Source organism: Lampetra fluviatilis, chromosome 16 (assembly GCF_964198595.1).
Source record: "Lampetra fluviatilis chromosome 16, kcLamFluv1.1, whole genome shotgun sequence".
NCBI classification, from domain to species: Eukaryota; Metazoa; Chordata; class Hyperoartia; order Petromyzontiformes; family Petromyzontidae; genus Lampetra; species Lampetra fluviatilis.
In genome coordinates this window covers 6,133,914-6,148,042 of record NC_136290.1, presented here as the reverse complement: position 1 = coordinate 6,148,042, position 14,129 = coordinate 6,133,914, and the positions used below count along the sequence as shown (strand labels likewise).

At 48.8% G+C, this 14,129-nt stretch overlaps 1 protein-coding gene across 1 annotated transcript in view; it reads right to left on the bottom strand.

The window, feature by feature from the left end:
• Window positions 1–240: 240 nt before the first annotated feature.
• The window catches only part of LOC144936482 (myotubularin-related protein 5-like), a 97,210-nt gene continuing 83,321 nt past the window's right edge, over window positions 241–14,129 (bottom strand). Inside the window, exons 32-40 of the mRNA XM_078863576.1 lie at window positions 13,692–13,877; window positions 13,179–13,305; window positions 12,735–12,859; window positions 11,137–11,397; window positions 10,170–10,265; window positions 8,552–8,781; window positions 5,971–6,058; window positions 3,658–3,789; window positions 241–2,742 (exon numbers count right to left, since the gene is read on the bottom strand). Of these exons, the coding sequence (XP_078719702.1) occupies window positions 2,644–2,742; window positions 3,658–3,789; window positions 5,971–6,058; window positions 8,552–8,781; window positions 10,170–10,265; window positions 11,137–11,397; window positions 12,735–12,859; window positions 13,179–13,305; window positions 13,692–13,877 (1,344 nt within the window). The 3' untranslated portion in view covers window positions 241–2,643. The remainder of the gene's footprint in view (window positions 2,743–3,657; window positions 3,790–5,970; window positions 6,059–8,551; window positions 8,782–10,169; window positions 10,266–11,136; window positions 11,398–12,734; window positions 12,860–13,178; window positions 13,306–13,691; window positions 13,878–14,129) is intronic.

Genomic DNA, 14,129 nt, shown 5'->3' with positions numbered 1-14,129 from the left:
TCTGCAATGTTATTCCAATTGTGCTCTTGGCTCATGGGACGAGATGAAGAAAATTCCTTTTTCAGGACTCTCACGGACGAGCGAGCGAGCGGTGTAACGTTAGTGACTATCAGATAATGGCCCCAGAAGATTATTTTACGGGGACTTTTTTTGGAGCCACTTCACGAAACTTCTTATCCGCACTAGGTGCCGCATCCCTTAATATGCCCTGCAAAGAGTGCTGATGGTATGGCAATCCGACCTCAGTTTAAATGTTGAAATAAGTAAAACAATTGTGAGCAGGCCTGTGGAAGGTGATACCACTGAAGCACTTCTGGCATCCCTTCAAAGTGACCTCTCACTCACACACTCGGGGCACACTTTTTCATGCCCCCTTCTATTTGTAGCTGATCATTTTCATGGCAATCAAACTTCAGTTTCGTTTGTTGATTCTCCGAACTTGATTTTTTTAAACCAAATTAAGTGAGAAAAAAAACGATTCAAAGATGTTCCCACTGCAGTAATTGTTGACTGGTCTGAGGCTGCCACCTCACTGCTGCACAAGGGTACCTGATTTAATCGCATATGACTGAAACTCGGACTTGAACCCAGGTTCTCTGCAATGCTGGATAATTGTTCTAACACGATTTTATTTGACAATTTATACACCCAGCCACATCACTGAGCCTGCCAACTGCTGCTCATGAGCGAGTATGGGTGGTATCATCCACGTTTCATATGAAAGCTGGACTGTGCAGTTATGCCTGAGAACTGAAATCGATGAGCATCAAGTAAAACAAAAATCCCTCCCTTAAACCCGATTCCAGTACAGCTTTGTTGTAAATGAATAACACAACAGAAGCGCATTGAAATTTGGTGTTTGATAATCTACTACAAATAAAAAATGATATATATGGCATGGGACATAAATTGCTTGTCCAGAATAGAAACATTTAAACCAGAGCCAAGTTTGGAAAGTAACATATGACTCACCATATATATCCCAGACTATTTAAACTTTTTATTTATAAATAATTGTGGACTTTTTTTTGGGAGGGCAACATCTTATTTTGACACCAATGTACTGTACTGTTCCACATGCGTACAAATTTACAAATGTAGCTTTTCGCAATGTGGTCCAATAAATTGAAATGTTGACATTTGTGAACAACGTTGCTACTATGTCGAACTACCATAATAGCACTCCTTCGTAACTTACCACCGCACGCAGTCGGCAATGATACACATCGACCGTGGGGTGGCGGCGGACTGTGTGTGTGACTCACAATACCAAGTTTGTGAGTTAACGTTCAACTAAACCGAATACCAAAATACCGAGTCGTGGAACGAGAATGTGGAATTTCTCCCACTAGGTTAGAACTGCGAACGTATAAGTACCCAAAACTGTACTGAGAGGGGGGAATATGAAAACCAAAAAAAATCCTAATGTAAGATCGTGAACCGCAAGTCTTGTGCGAATGTGCTACGCTTTGAATTCCCGGTTCGCAAACGTACACACGGCCACCCCGCTTCACGTGTACATTTCACGTAATATATACACGATAAAATCTACACACAAGATGCAGAGGCTGCTAAGCTGAAATGCACAATGCACTGTAACTTCATCAATCTCACCTAAAATAAACATCCAAAAGTAAGAATCAGTGCAAAGTCAGTTTAATGCAAACTTCAGTAATAAGTACGTGTGTCTAAAAGAACCCACCACTTTTTCAAATGCTACACAATTATAGTAAATGTATGCTAAAAAGATACTTCTCATTAAGTTAAAGTTTAATTTGTCCTCGTTAAAAGGTAAACTGCTCTGAATTTAAGAACAGCCGATATGTCTTCGTGAAACTTGAAAATTTGGCCTCGGGAGAAAAACATCAGGAACGATGCAACCGTCATATTTAAATGTGTGCCTTATAGATTAATAGCAATTGCGGTAAAAAAAAGCCTAATCTGCACTGTCGGCTAATGTGTGGGGGTATTCGTGCACCATCTAGCACCTACATCTTACATGCATTTTCAACAAAACATTCAAAGTTTTCAACACGAGCGGAAAAAAAAATTGTTATGCCTGCGAAAACAGCAGTTTTTTTTTTCTATCACCGTTTCTAGGAAAAATCAAACGGGTGTTGCGAAAAATTAAATGACACTCGTCTTTAGTTTCCTGCCCACCGATTCGCCGACTCAACCTGGCGTTGTCTTACGCGGATTTCGGTGGAGCGAAGCTTGAGGCTGATCGTGGCTTTTGATCCAGTTGTGTGGGATTGAGGCTGGCGTGAACACGTGCAAATTGTGTCACATTGTTGTTACACCTGAAAAGCGCCAGCGAACGGGTCGCTTCCCGTGTCCATTCACAAAACGAGCATCAGCCTGACGATCATTTTTGCACTCGTGTCACCCGCCCGTCTCATTCACAGGCGGAGAAGGACGGACGGCAGTGGACACGGCGAGGCAGAGTGTGAAAATAAATGTAAGCGTTCTTAAAAGTCAGAAGTCACCGTGACACCGACTGCCCGTCCTCTCGCGCTCTGGGCCACGCGGGGCCTGCAGCACGGAGAGCGGTTTCACCGGCTCGTTAATTACCGCGGGGGTCCTCGCTAGGGGCGCAAGGGAGGAGCTCGGCTTGGTGAGGTGGGTGGAGTGGGTGGGGGGAGGTCACGCGTCCGAGAGGCAGCCCTGGATGTGGTCGCTCCACTGTTGCGCCGACGCGGCATCCTGGGCGCAGAAGTTGTACACGCGCTTCGTCGTGCGCACCTGTGTGTCGACAAGAGCGCCAAGTTTTATTTTGCGACCGCTATCAGGTTCGCCGCCAAAACGCCGCCGTGTGAAGACTGCCAGAAGTATAATTATTGACTATTATTGAAAGTTGTTTTGTTATACTGTACTGCACAGCGCTATGAAACCTCCCTGTGGTCTGGTGCGCATAACGCATTTAAAAAATAAATTTTACATTTTAAACTTAACTATTTTCATTTTACCAGGTGAGGCCCACTGAGCTATGTAGCTCTTTATCAGAAGCGACCTGGCCACAAATAATAGCTAAACTGAAAGTGGCTCATCACGTGGAAAGTTACAGCAGCCAAATACTCTAAATGCATGTTTATAAATGTGGAGGGAAAAACCGGAGGACCCGGAGAAAGATCTACGCGACCACGGGGAGACATGCAAACTCCAAATATATAGGTGTCAGGGGTCAGAATCAAACCCGCGGCCTCCTGTATATCAGGCGAGGTAATTAACATCTTGTCACCGTATCGCCCCTAACAGTACTCCTCCCTTGTCTACATTGATTTAATCCATTAATGTAATTTGTATTTTCTTCAAATATGACTAGGCTTACCATTCAATGTTTTCAGTTTGTGTGGATAATTATGAATTGGAAATGTTATTTTTTCAATGTTATATATGAATGAATGTTCTTAACTCCCGTTTGTCAGTTAAATGTAGTTTGACAATTGTCAAACTGCTATTAACACGACCGAGGGGAGAACATGCAAACCCTCAAATATAGAGCAGGCGTTAGGGTCGGGATCAAACCCACGACCTCCTGCATGCCAGGCGAGGACGTAAACATCTCACACCCCAAAAATAATTAGAGCCCGGCTCCAGCTCAGTTCCCTCGTTTTAAGGACCCGTGGTGAATCGAGCGATGGGGCGGCGCCGACGTACGTCGAAGAAGGCCTTGTCCTCCATGTTCTTGGGGGCCCCCAGGGTGGCAGTGGCCGGAGTCACGGACTCCACGTCCCCCAGGTCGATCTCGCCCCTACAGTGCTGGTCGTCCGCCGTGTCGTAGTAGCGCAGCTGTGCGGGCAGACACGAGCGCACGCACGGTCGTCACGCACGCAGTCACGCACAGGGCCACAGGCACACGTGCGCGCAAATACACGCGCGTACACATCCGCCGTCCGGCCATGCGAGACTCCCAAGTGCTGTTAGCGAGCACCTACGAAGGCCGGTGGCGGCACACGAGGGGGTGGGTGGTCAGCATCACGCCCATCCACTTTTGACTCCCTCGTTGGCGATATTTACACACTCTACTAGGTGCTCATTGAGGCCAATTTGATCTGAAAATTAAATACGAATAAGCTGTTCAGTTTCTGCTTTGGTGCAATTATACGTGAAACACCAGGCGAATAGAAAATAACACCAGGTATTTAAAAACAAAGAGGAATAAAACAAAAATCTCAGTTTTTTGACCAAATGGCCTTTTTGCAACAAATAGTCAACAATCATTAACTGGTTTAAATATCTTGATTTGAAGCTTTCGTGACTGCAGGAATCCATACTCTTTGATTCCATAGCCACTTCCGTGCCCTCGTCTAGGAGGCCGCTCTCCTATCTTACAGTTACATGCTAATTTATCACAATAACATCACTAGCCCCGGCCACTTCTTTATAACCCTTGAGCTACACCCATTTCAAACCTTTTAAAACAGTCTGCCTGGGACAACAGCAGTTTTTTCTTGCTGTGGTTGTCCCACCTGATGACGATTGCTTGTGTTGCCCCCGAAACGTCGTGATTTATTTTATTTTATACCTACGTGACTTTACCGAAAGAACCAAAGAGTATGGTTTAAATATCATCATAATATGATATTTTAAAGGGAACTGCAGATCAAAACAACTTTTTTTTACCAGGTTTTCAGAAGCAACCTGGCTATCACAAATGATAGCTCAACAAAGTGGCTTCACATCTCGTGGAAATTTATAGCAGCCAAATACTCGAAGCATATTGATTGTAAATGTGGAGGGGAAAACCGGAGGACCCGGAGAAAAATCCACGCAACCACGGGGAGAAAGACACCGCAAACTCCAAATATACAGCAGGCGTCAGGGTCGGGATCGAACCCACAACCTCCTGTATACCAGGTGGGGTAGTTAACATCTCACCACCGTGGCACCAGCTCACTGGCTGGCTGCCTTCCATTCTTGTGTGTGGTTCCTCCTTGCAAATACTGTGCAGCATAATGGTGATCTGAAATTAATATTAATTGTTCTTGAGGTTTTCAGGGAAAGAGGAGAGAAAGAGTCTATAACAGTGTTGTTGGGGCGAAGGCGGGGGGGGGAGAGTGGTTGCTTACGGATCGATAAAGCATTCCAAAAAAGTTAATATTTGTTGATTGTCTGACTGGAGCGTAATCAGTTTTTCATCATCCTATTCGGCAGCTGACCAAACGTGACTGATTAGCACATGTTGTAATCAATAGGACTGTGAATGTGAATAAGCTCTTTGAAGATAAAATAGCTTTTGAAGATAAGGGTCCTGCACAGTATCTGCATCCCACATGCCTGTAAATGGAGCCGCGTGGACTGCTTATTTGCCGCGTGTAGGCAGAAGACGCAAATGTACAGTGCTGAATGCCTTGATGGAAATAAAATGTCGAAAGAGGAAAACCAGACATAACTGCGTAGGTTCGCTGCAAACCAACAGATTCACAGGTGACGAATGCATTTGAAATACGCACAATTCTTCCACCTAGACAGCTCAAGCAGTGAAGTGAGAATTGTGAAAGTAAAACCTTTTCTCGAACAGGGGATATTCAGATGGTATCATGAAGTAAGCCCACAGATGACTAAACCAGCCGCTGTGCTGCAACAAACACACAATCATCAGCACAGGCTCAACACCACCCCCTCCTCCTCACCCCCCCATCCCAATTACCTTCACTCACCCTCACACACCACTCACTCACACTCCCATCCCACTCACCCTTCCGCCCCACTCACCCTCACTTATCACCCACCCTCCCATCCCACCCACCCTCACTCACCCTCCCACCCACCCACCCTCACTCACCCTCCCACCCACCCACCCACATTCATCCTCACACACCACTCACCCTCAAGCCTCACTCACCTTCACATACCCACCAACCTTAACGTACCACTCTAGCTCGCAAACCACTCACCCTCACATACCGCTCAACCTTCACGCCCCACACTCACCCTCACGCCCCACTCACCCTCCCACCCAATGTGTACCTGGTGTTTCGTTTTGTCCAGCACAAACCAGCGTGCCTTCCAGCCCTTCAGAAGGGCACCTCGCTTGTAGAGAACACCTTCGTATGACCTGCACACACACACCAGGAACCAAGACAAACATCCCCCTTCAGCTGCTGAGACTAACGGAGCACGCGCTGTCAGTGAGCACGGAGAGACGGTGGGCCCTGGCCGTCTTTGTCTTCCCAGTGTCAACGTGCATGACCACACCACAGAAACCCATAAGAGGCTCAGTGCAGCTTCAGGCATCACTGACGTCGCGTGTGGTCAGGAATCGAATCAAGATCGCTGGGATCGCAGCACCACGCACGATCCACCTAACCACTGTTTGTAACTCCCTCGCACACGTAAGACAAAGGTCTCCCATATTGCCATATACATATTTGGGGCCAGTGCTGTTAGTGAGCACCCATTAAAGCAGACAGGGCGTTGCCGAGGAGGTGTTGTTGTGGCCGTTACCACGGCCGGCCACCTCTGTCACTCCAGTTCAGTAGTTGTATACACACTGCACCAAGTACTCAGAAACCAGCTACTCACATACCAGGTACTCACGGCAGATAGTCTTGACGTCATTGCACAGTGGAGCACAATGTAATGCTCCCAAGGCATCCTGATAGCCACTCTGGTTTCAATGAGAACATTTGTGGCAAGAACAGTTAATCTCCACAGGTGTGCAAGCTTACTCACACACCAAGAGCATTTGAAGCTAAAATGAACATCGGCGAGGCCCACATCTACACTGGCAGTCCTGGGTTAGTGGTGGACATTCCACATCGCTTAGGCGGGGTCACTCTCACCATAGGATGACAAAAAGTTGACTTTCTGCAGAGTCGTACAAATTTTGTCAACCTCGCCAACTGCAGGTTTAGTTGAACATTCTGTACTTGGTTAAACAAATTCTTTGGTGATTCTACTGCTGCGTTGGCAGTGCTGCACAAACACAATTAACAAAAACACTCAACCCATTCGTTTCAATGAGCAAAGGCGCGGAGTTCATAACTGTAGGCATTGGCGAGTGGTAGTGATTCCTTGGTCTTATAACGGGGCCCAGTTTGTCCGTGGGACATCTGATGCAGATTTTGGAATGAGGCATCAACCCCAGGAGGAAGATGATGATGATGATGGCGACAGCCAGTGAGCCAGATAAGCTGCGTGCTGGATGTTTATGCATTAAAAAAATGTATGAATTGTGCATCAAATCTACATGTAATGAATAATAATGTGTTCGTGTTGCCTGCCGAGCCACCTCCATCTCTTTCTCCATCCGTTATCGTGAGAGATTTTTGCATGACAAAATAAACCTGATCACGTAAGCCTCGGGGGCAGGCGAGGTCACAACGACCTGCACAGACATTCTGAGCGATTGTTACAACCATATATAAAATAAAAACTAATCTCAAAAAGATGTTGAGCAACGTTCTGAGCTGCAGAGCCACGTGACATGCAACTTGATTTCCCGCAGTCTTGCAGCCAACGTTTAACAGGTCTCGAAGAACAACAGCATGGCTTTAAGCACTTGGCAGGCAAGCTGCACTGTTCAATTTGAGCCTCACAATGTAATCCTCAAAGCCATATTTCACTCGTAATTCAACCGTGATTCCACACAACAACAAAGAAAACCCATCAAGTTAAATCTGATTAATGCATTGAATTTGGCAAAATTCCAGCTCTGAGACTGAAACAATATCAGTTTGCCTGCGATGCAAAGGACATTACTGTCCAGGACAGCTTTGGTTGTAAAGTGCTGCCCTCCTATCGCGTGGACCGGCGGTCACTTAATGTTCTTCCAACACAGAGGGCCCCGCGCACAGCTCTGCGAGCAACAGCAATGGTCTCTTCATCTCGTGACATGACACCGGTAGCGTAATGGGGATGAAATATGGATGAAATGCGCGGAAAAATATGCAAACAAATCAACCATTACCCAATGACGTACGTCAGCGGTTCTTCTTTTGATTTGGTTCCACTTACCTATGTTTAACATTACGAGACCTCCTTTGCCAGTAGCAAGATATAGTAATAGGTTTTTAACCCTTTTAATGTATTGCGTACCCCGAGCTCTCAATACTCTGATGGTGCGATGTCTTTGAGTTGTGCGCCTTTTGGCGTCATTTGGTCCAACACCATGTAAGACTAGGCTCTAAGAAAAGCTGTCTCGGGTGTGGACCAATCAATTTCAAGGACAGTGCATACATTATCAGAGTTGTCTTTTTGTTTGCATTTTGACCGCAAGTGTTGTGGTTAATGCAAACATGATCCCTTGTATAAAGGTGTCAGTTTTTTTGCCAGGTAAAAGGGTAAAATACCTATTACCTATGTTTAAATCATCGGAACAGAATCGATTCTCAACGGAATCGTAAGTCAGTCAAAGTTTGGCGCCAACTAACGTAAAGTGCGGTCGTGTTACTATAGTTCTCTGCAGTGAGTACAGTACAATGCCTCTAAAAACAGCGGCGCTACGCCTCTCAAAATAAAACTAACGGCGGGGAAAGGGACACCCACCCTGCAACTTGCAGAATTGGAAAGGGTGGAGGAAAACATCAAGAAGTATCGGGAAGCGAACCTCTGCTCCGAGTCGCTGATGGGGAAGCCAGAGTAGTAGTCGACGTCGGGGGTGAGCGGCGGCTGCGGCTCGTCCATGCCGGACGACGTCGGGGCCCACGACGCGACGCTGTCCCCGTCTCCGGGCCCGCCCGGGTCCCCAAAAGGGGCGTCCAGGGCCTTGAGCGACGCCCCCACGCTCCCGAGAGAGGGACGCGAGTACGGGGCCCCCGACGGCACGAGAGAGCCCTTCTGTTGGCACGGCGAGCGGCTCGTTTTTAAATGCCTCCGTCGCTGCTACGGTACCACCCCACAACGTCGTCATCATCAGCCATGATCTGTCCACTGCTGCGTGCGTGAAGGCCTCCCCAAGCCGGAAACAGTCTCTAGCGGTCCTGCGTTGTAACACTCAAGCTACCATGGAGCGAGTTGGCTGCCACCATAATGAAGGTATATATCTTCTTGGTTCTTTCGGTACTTCCCTTCTATGTGACTTTACCGAAAGAACCAAGAAGATGAATCCCTGCAGTCACGAAAGCTTTAAATCAGAAGGTAAATATGTACACACACATGCACATTATACTACCCATATAGCCATATAGACTCCTGGGGCAAGTGCTTTTAGTAAGCACTTATTAAGGCTGACTCAATACACGATGGCATGCTTTTTGGCCAGCATCACTCATGGCTGCCTCTGCCTCCCCCATTGCAAATGTTTACACACTTCACCAGGTACTAATTTAAGTCAACCTAGGGTTGGCCACAGGCAGGTTCAGGTACCACTGATGCTAACCGTGGATGGAAATAGAACTCAGGTCTCTGCTACCTTAGATCAGTGTAGACCTAACCACAGTCCCTTTGATAGACACACTGGTAACTACATAAAAATGTTGCATATCCAGCTGCTCACACATATCCACCTGGACTGATTAACCGCCTCGCCCAGTGATGTATTTGTACATCGTGAAACTGTCACGCTCTACAGACGTTCACAGACCAAAACTTTTCACACATCTGCTTATACTTCAATCCCCAGAGAGACAGACATGTAACGTCGTACCACTGTACTACTGTATTTGTATTCACGTAAAAGACAAAGACCCTCCACTGCCCCGTATAGACTTCACAGACTGTTGGAGCAAGTGCTGTGTGCGAGCACCTACAAAGACAGACATTGGCACACGAGGGGGTGGGTGGCCACCACCATGCCCTGCGGCCGCCTTTGGACAGCATAACAGATAAAGACAAAGATCCCCCGTATAGCCTTAACATACTGTGGGGGCAAGTGCTGTTAGCGAGCACCGATAAAGGCCGGCACGGCACACGAGGGGGTGGGTGGCCAACACCACGCACGGCCGCCTTTGTCTTCCGAGTGGCGATGTTCACACATCGTACCAGGTACTCATTTGAGGCTGAGTCAACCTAGGGGAAGCCCAGGACCGGTACAGATAATCGTCACTGGTGTTTTCCGTGAACGGGTCGCCAGGTTCATAGTGCAGCACGCTAACCGCTACACTACCGCTCCCCATTGGGACAGCATGCACATACAAACACACACACACGCACACACGCACACACACGCACGCACGCACACACACGCAGTGCGAGAAGCTACCCCTCTCGGTTCCGTGCAGTCTCACCGGGGAGGTGTGGGGAACCTTGGCCCTGGCGCGGTCCCAGGTCTCCTTCCAGTGCTCGCCCGTGCGGCCCAGAGCCGTCTCCAGCCGCTGGATCTCCTGCCGGGACACAGCGGTAGCAGCAGTGTCAGCCCTCCACTCGTACAGCTGTAGCAGCACTTGTCCACGGGCGGCAGGGTGGTGGTGCAGTGGTGATACAAGGCCTGGGTTCGGTTCACGACTCGGGTGCCCTTTCTGTGCGTGGAGTTTGTATGCTGTGGCCCCCTGTTCTGCGTGGGTTTCCTTGGGCATTTCTGGTTACGTCCCATAGCTAAACGCATACAGTAGCATTGGTGTTAGCCCAGTGGCACAATGCAGGGACCCCTTAATATTTATTATTGACCTATTGGCTTTCCTGGTTAAATAAGTAATTATCGTGATAACATCCCCTCATAAATTTCGATGTAAAGCTTTCGTGACTGCAGGGATTCATATTCTTGGTTCTTTCGGTAAAGTCACGTAGAAGGGAAATAATAAAATAATAAAAAATAAAACAATAACATTCTCACGACGTTTCGATTGCAACACAAGCAATCATCATCAGGTGTGAAAACCACAGCAAGAAAAAAAAAACGTCGTGAGAATTTATTGTTTTATTTTTATTCTTTTATTATTTCCCTTCTACGTGACTTTACCGAAAGAACCAAGAATATGAACCCCTTCATAACTTCGGCCTCGTTTACATTAAACTTTACATCGAAATCCCTGGAAAAAATAGTGTCCCAGAAATAAAATATTTAATTGCCTCTGCCAGTTTGTCTTATTTGGTACCCCGGGGTACCGCCATAAGAATCAAACGCAGCCGGGTGTGGCGTTGGCCACCCACCCCCTCGTGGATTGTGCCGGCCCTTCATAGGTGCTACTCGCTAACAGCACTTGCCCCAACAGTCTGTTAAAGGCTATACAGGGGGCGGGATCTTTGTCTTTGCACCTGCAGCATGGCGGTGATGGCATCGGGCTGAGTCCGCGCCACCCCGTCGTAGCCCCACCACAGCGTGCGCCGGCTGCTCTGGGCCACGGCCGTGCCGCAGCCGCCCCCCCCCGGCGCCCCCCCGTCGGGGGCCCACTCGTCCGCCCCGTGCCCCGCCTCGGGCAGCAGCTCGGGGTCGTAGGGGGGCCCCTCCCTGAGAGCCTCGCCGGTGTAGTAGCCCCAGAGGTGCAGCGCGGCCGTGGAGCAGCACAGGCGCAGCACCTGGCATGCGGACGCGCGGACGCTTGTTATTGTCGCGAGTGGAGAACCCGTTGCGCTGCGTAAGAGACAGCTCTCCTTAAATCTTTCGTGACTGCAGGAATTCGTATTCTTGGGTCTTTTGTAAAGTCACGTAGATAGGTTCAAATAAAATAGCAAGAAACTATGATGTTTCGATCGCAACACAAGCGGTCGTCACCCTTTTTCCTGAAGACGACCGCTTGTGTTGCGATCGAAACGTCGTAGTTTTTTGTTATTTTTCAACGGTTTTACTTAACTTGAAAGCTGTGTTGTGGTCAAATCTTGTAATTAAAAGTTAGTCTACTTCCTGTTGTCCAATTCCAAATGTTGCACACGTACTCAGATCCGGTGACAATGCATGCCTGTATTAAAATCGGCATCAATTCATCAATTAATTGCCTCCTTTCAAGCAATTACATTTTTTTTTCATGGACGGCATGTTAATTATAGATTTTTGTGTAGGTGAAAAACGCCGCGGTCTCTAAGCTGTGGAATCGGCTCGCACAAAAAGCAGGTGCCGCGTGTCTCTTGTAATCAAGATGTCGTTCACTTCCCGTTGTCCAATCGAGTTATTTACTTTTTACAGCACTTTAAAATAAAACCGTTGTTTTTTAAAAACTTTTGTAAAGGAGTTTATTTGTTATTTTCTTTGAACCTATCTACGTGACTTTACCGAAAGACCCAAGAATACAGCTCTCCTTGTTCGTACTTTCATCACAGTCCTCCTGTACTCGGATCGCTAAAAGTAACCAGATTTTTTGCGTCATTAAATGCCAATATAATGCATATTTTGTGAGTTTTGTTGTGATATGATCTCTACGATTTAAAGGATATTCCGGTGAAATGAATACATTAATTGGAGCACGAATTCTAAAGTTAGAGCGATTTTAAATGAACCATGGTCAGTCTGCTCTGTGTTCGCTGCTCCCACCTCTTCGGTGTCGCTATCTATTATACGCCTTCTGAATTTCTTCCATTTTAATTCCACTCAATGCTCATTTATTACATGGGAAATCCAGCTTGTATGTGTGTATGTTGAACTTCTTTCGAACCTTACGTAGCCAAATGTGCCAGCTACCCAGCTAGTTTCGGTGGCAACAGCCCACAGCCATTGACAAAACAGAGTGACTGTTGTGGTGGAGAGGAGCCCAGCCAGCAGCCAGCCAGGAAACTCGAGGCATAGGTGATTATTACTAGCAGTACGACTACGACGCCCGTTTTCCCAGTAAAGCCTCGCCGAGTCCGAAAACTCTCTCTGTTCACGAGGGTCCCGTGCAGGTTTTCCACTCCGCATGGTCCCCGCGGAGTCACGCGTGCACCTCGCTGTCCTCGCCGGGGGAGTAGAGGAAGCTGTAGAAGAGGGGCGCCCTGCGGTGCAGCGAGTCCACGTACTCCCAGAGCGACTGCCCGCACGAGCGCGCGCCCTTCTCCTCGTACAGCACGCCTGCGGCACGCGCGGTCACACGCACGGCAGCATTCAGGGGGCGCGTGTTTGCGGGTGCGTGCAGGTGCGTGCGCGTGTGTGTGCAGTTTGCTCGCTGCGCTAGGAGCCCGGTGACCCGAGCTCGTGGTGACCGTGTGCTGTGTACGTGTGTTGCTGTATTGCCGCATGCGTGTGCTGTGTAAGCGTGTTGCTGTGTTGGTGTGTGTTGTGTCTGTGTATTGCTGTGTTGCCGTGTGCGTGTGCTCCCAGGAAGAGCTGCGTCTGAGCGCTCACCCCCGCTCACCCCGCACGACGCGCTCGCCCTGCTCATACCGCTCACCCTGCTCGATGCGCTCGTAGTCCGAGTCGAGCAGGAAGGTACGGAAGCGGTTGGAGACGTGGTGGTAGGCGAGGAACCGTAGGTAGTAATCGTTGAACTCAAACTCCGTGGGAAACTGATACTGCAGCTATGGGGGGGGGGGGGAGGGGGTGGGAAGAAGAGCTGGATCAAGCAACGGGTGAAGCGGGTTTGCGCCCATGATGAGCCACTTCATTGAGCTATCATTTGCGATAGTCAGGTCGCTTCTGAAAATGAGCTTTACAGCTCAGTGGGCCTTACCTGGTAAAATTGAAAATAGTTTTAATAGTTTAGTTTTAATCTCCAGCGCCGATCACGGCCTAGTCTAGGTCTATAACCATCCGTGCTTCCGTCTTGGCTTTGCGGAGTTATGGTGCGTTATAAACGTCACGTTGATTGATCGATCGGAAAACAACGGGCGAACGAGCGGGCGGGGCGAGCGAACGTTGCCAACGGTTTGCAGACCGCTGTCGGACAGCCGCGGGAGGCAATCACCTGGTGCACGCAGTCGAGGAACTGTAGGAAGACGGGGGTGAAGTTGGCGCTCTGCCCACCCGCGCCCATGTTGCTGCGCTGCCCGAAGCGGTGCCCGAACGCCAGCCACTCCTTCTCGATGAGCAGCCGGAAGCCGTCGAGCGTGCGGTAGAACGGGTCGCTCAGCAGCTGCACCAGGCTCACCACCTGGCTCACGGAGCGCGGGGGGGGGGCCGCAGCGGGGGCATCGCCGTCAATCGACGGCGCGCGCACGCCCACCGATCCCGTGGCGGGCGTGGATGTACGTACGTACGTAGGCATGTTTAACTACTTTCGCACAGCACGTAGCCAACCGTGCTGATCGGATAACGCGATCGCGTCTGCCTCGTAGCGAACGGCCCTGATCGCGCCCTGTCTCGTCCGGTCTCAGAAGCGAAGCCGCGGTGAGAATCGTGAGTG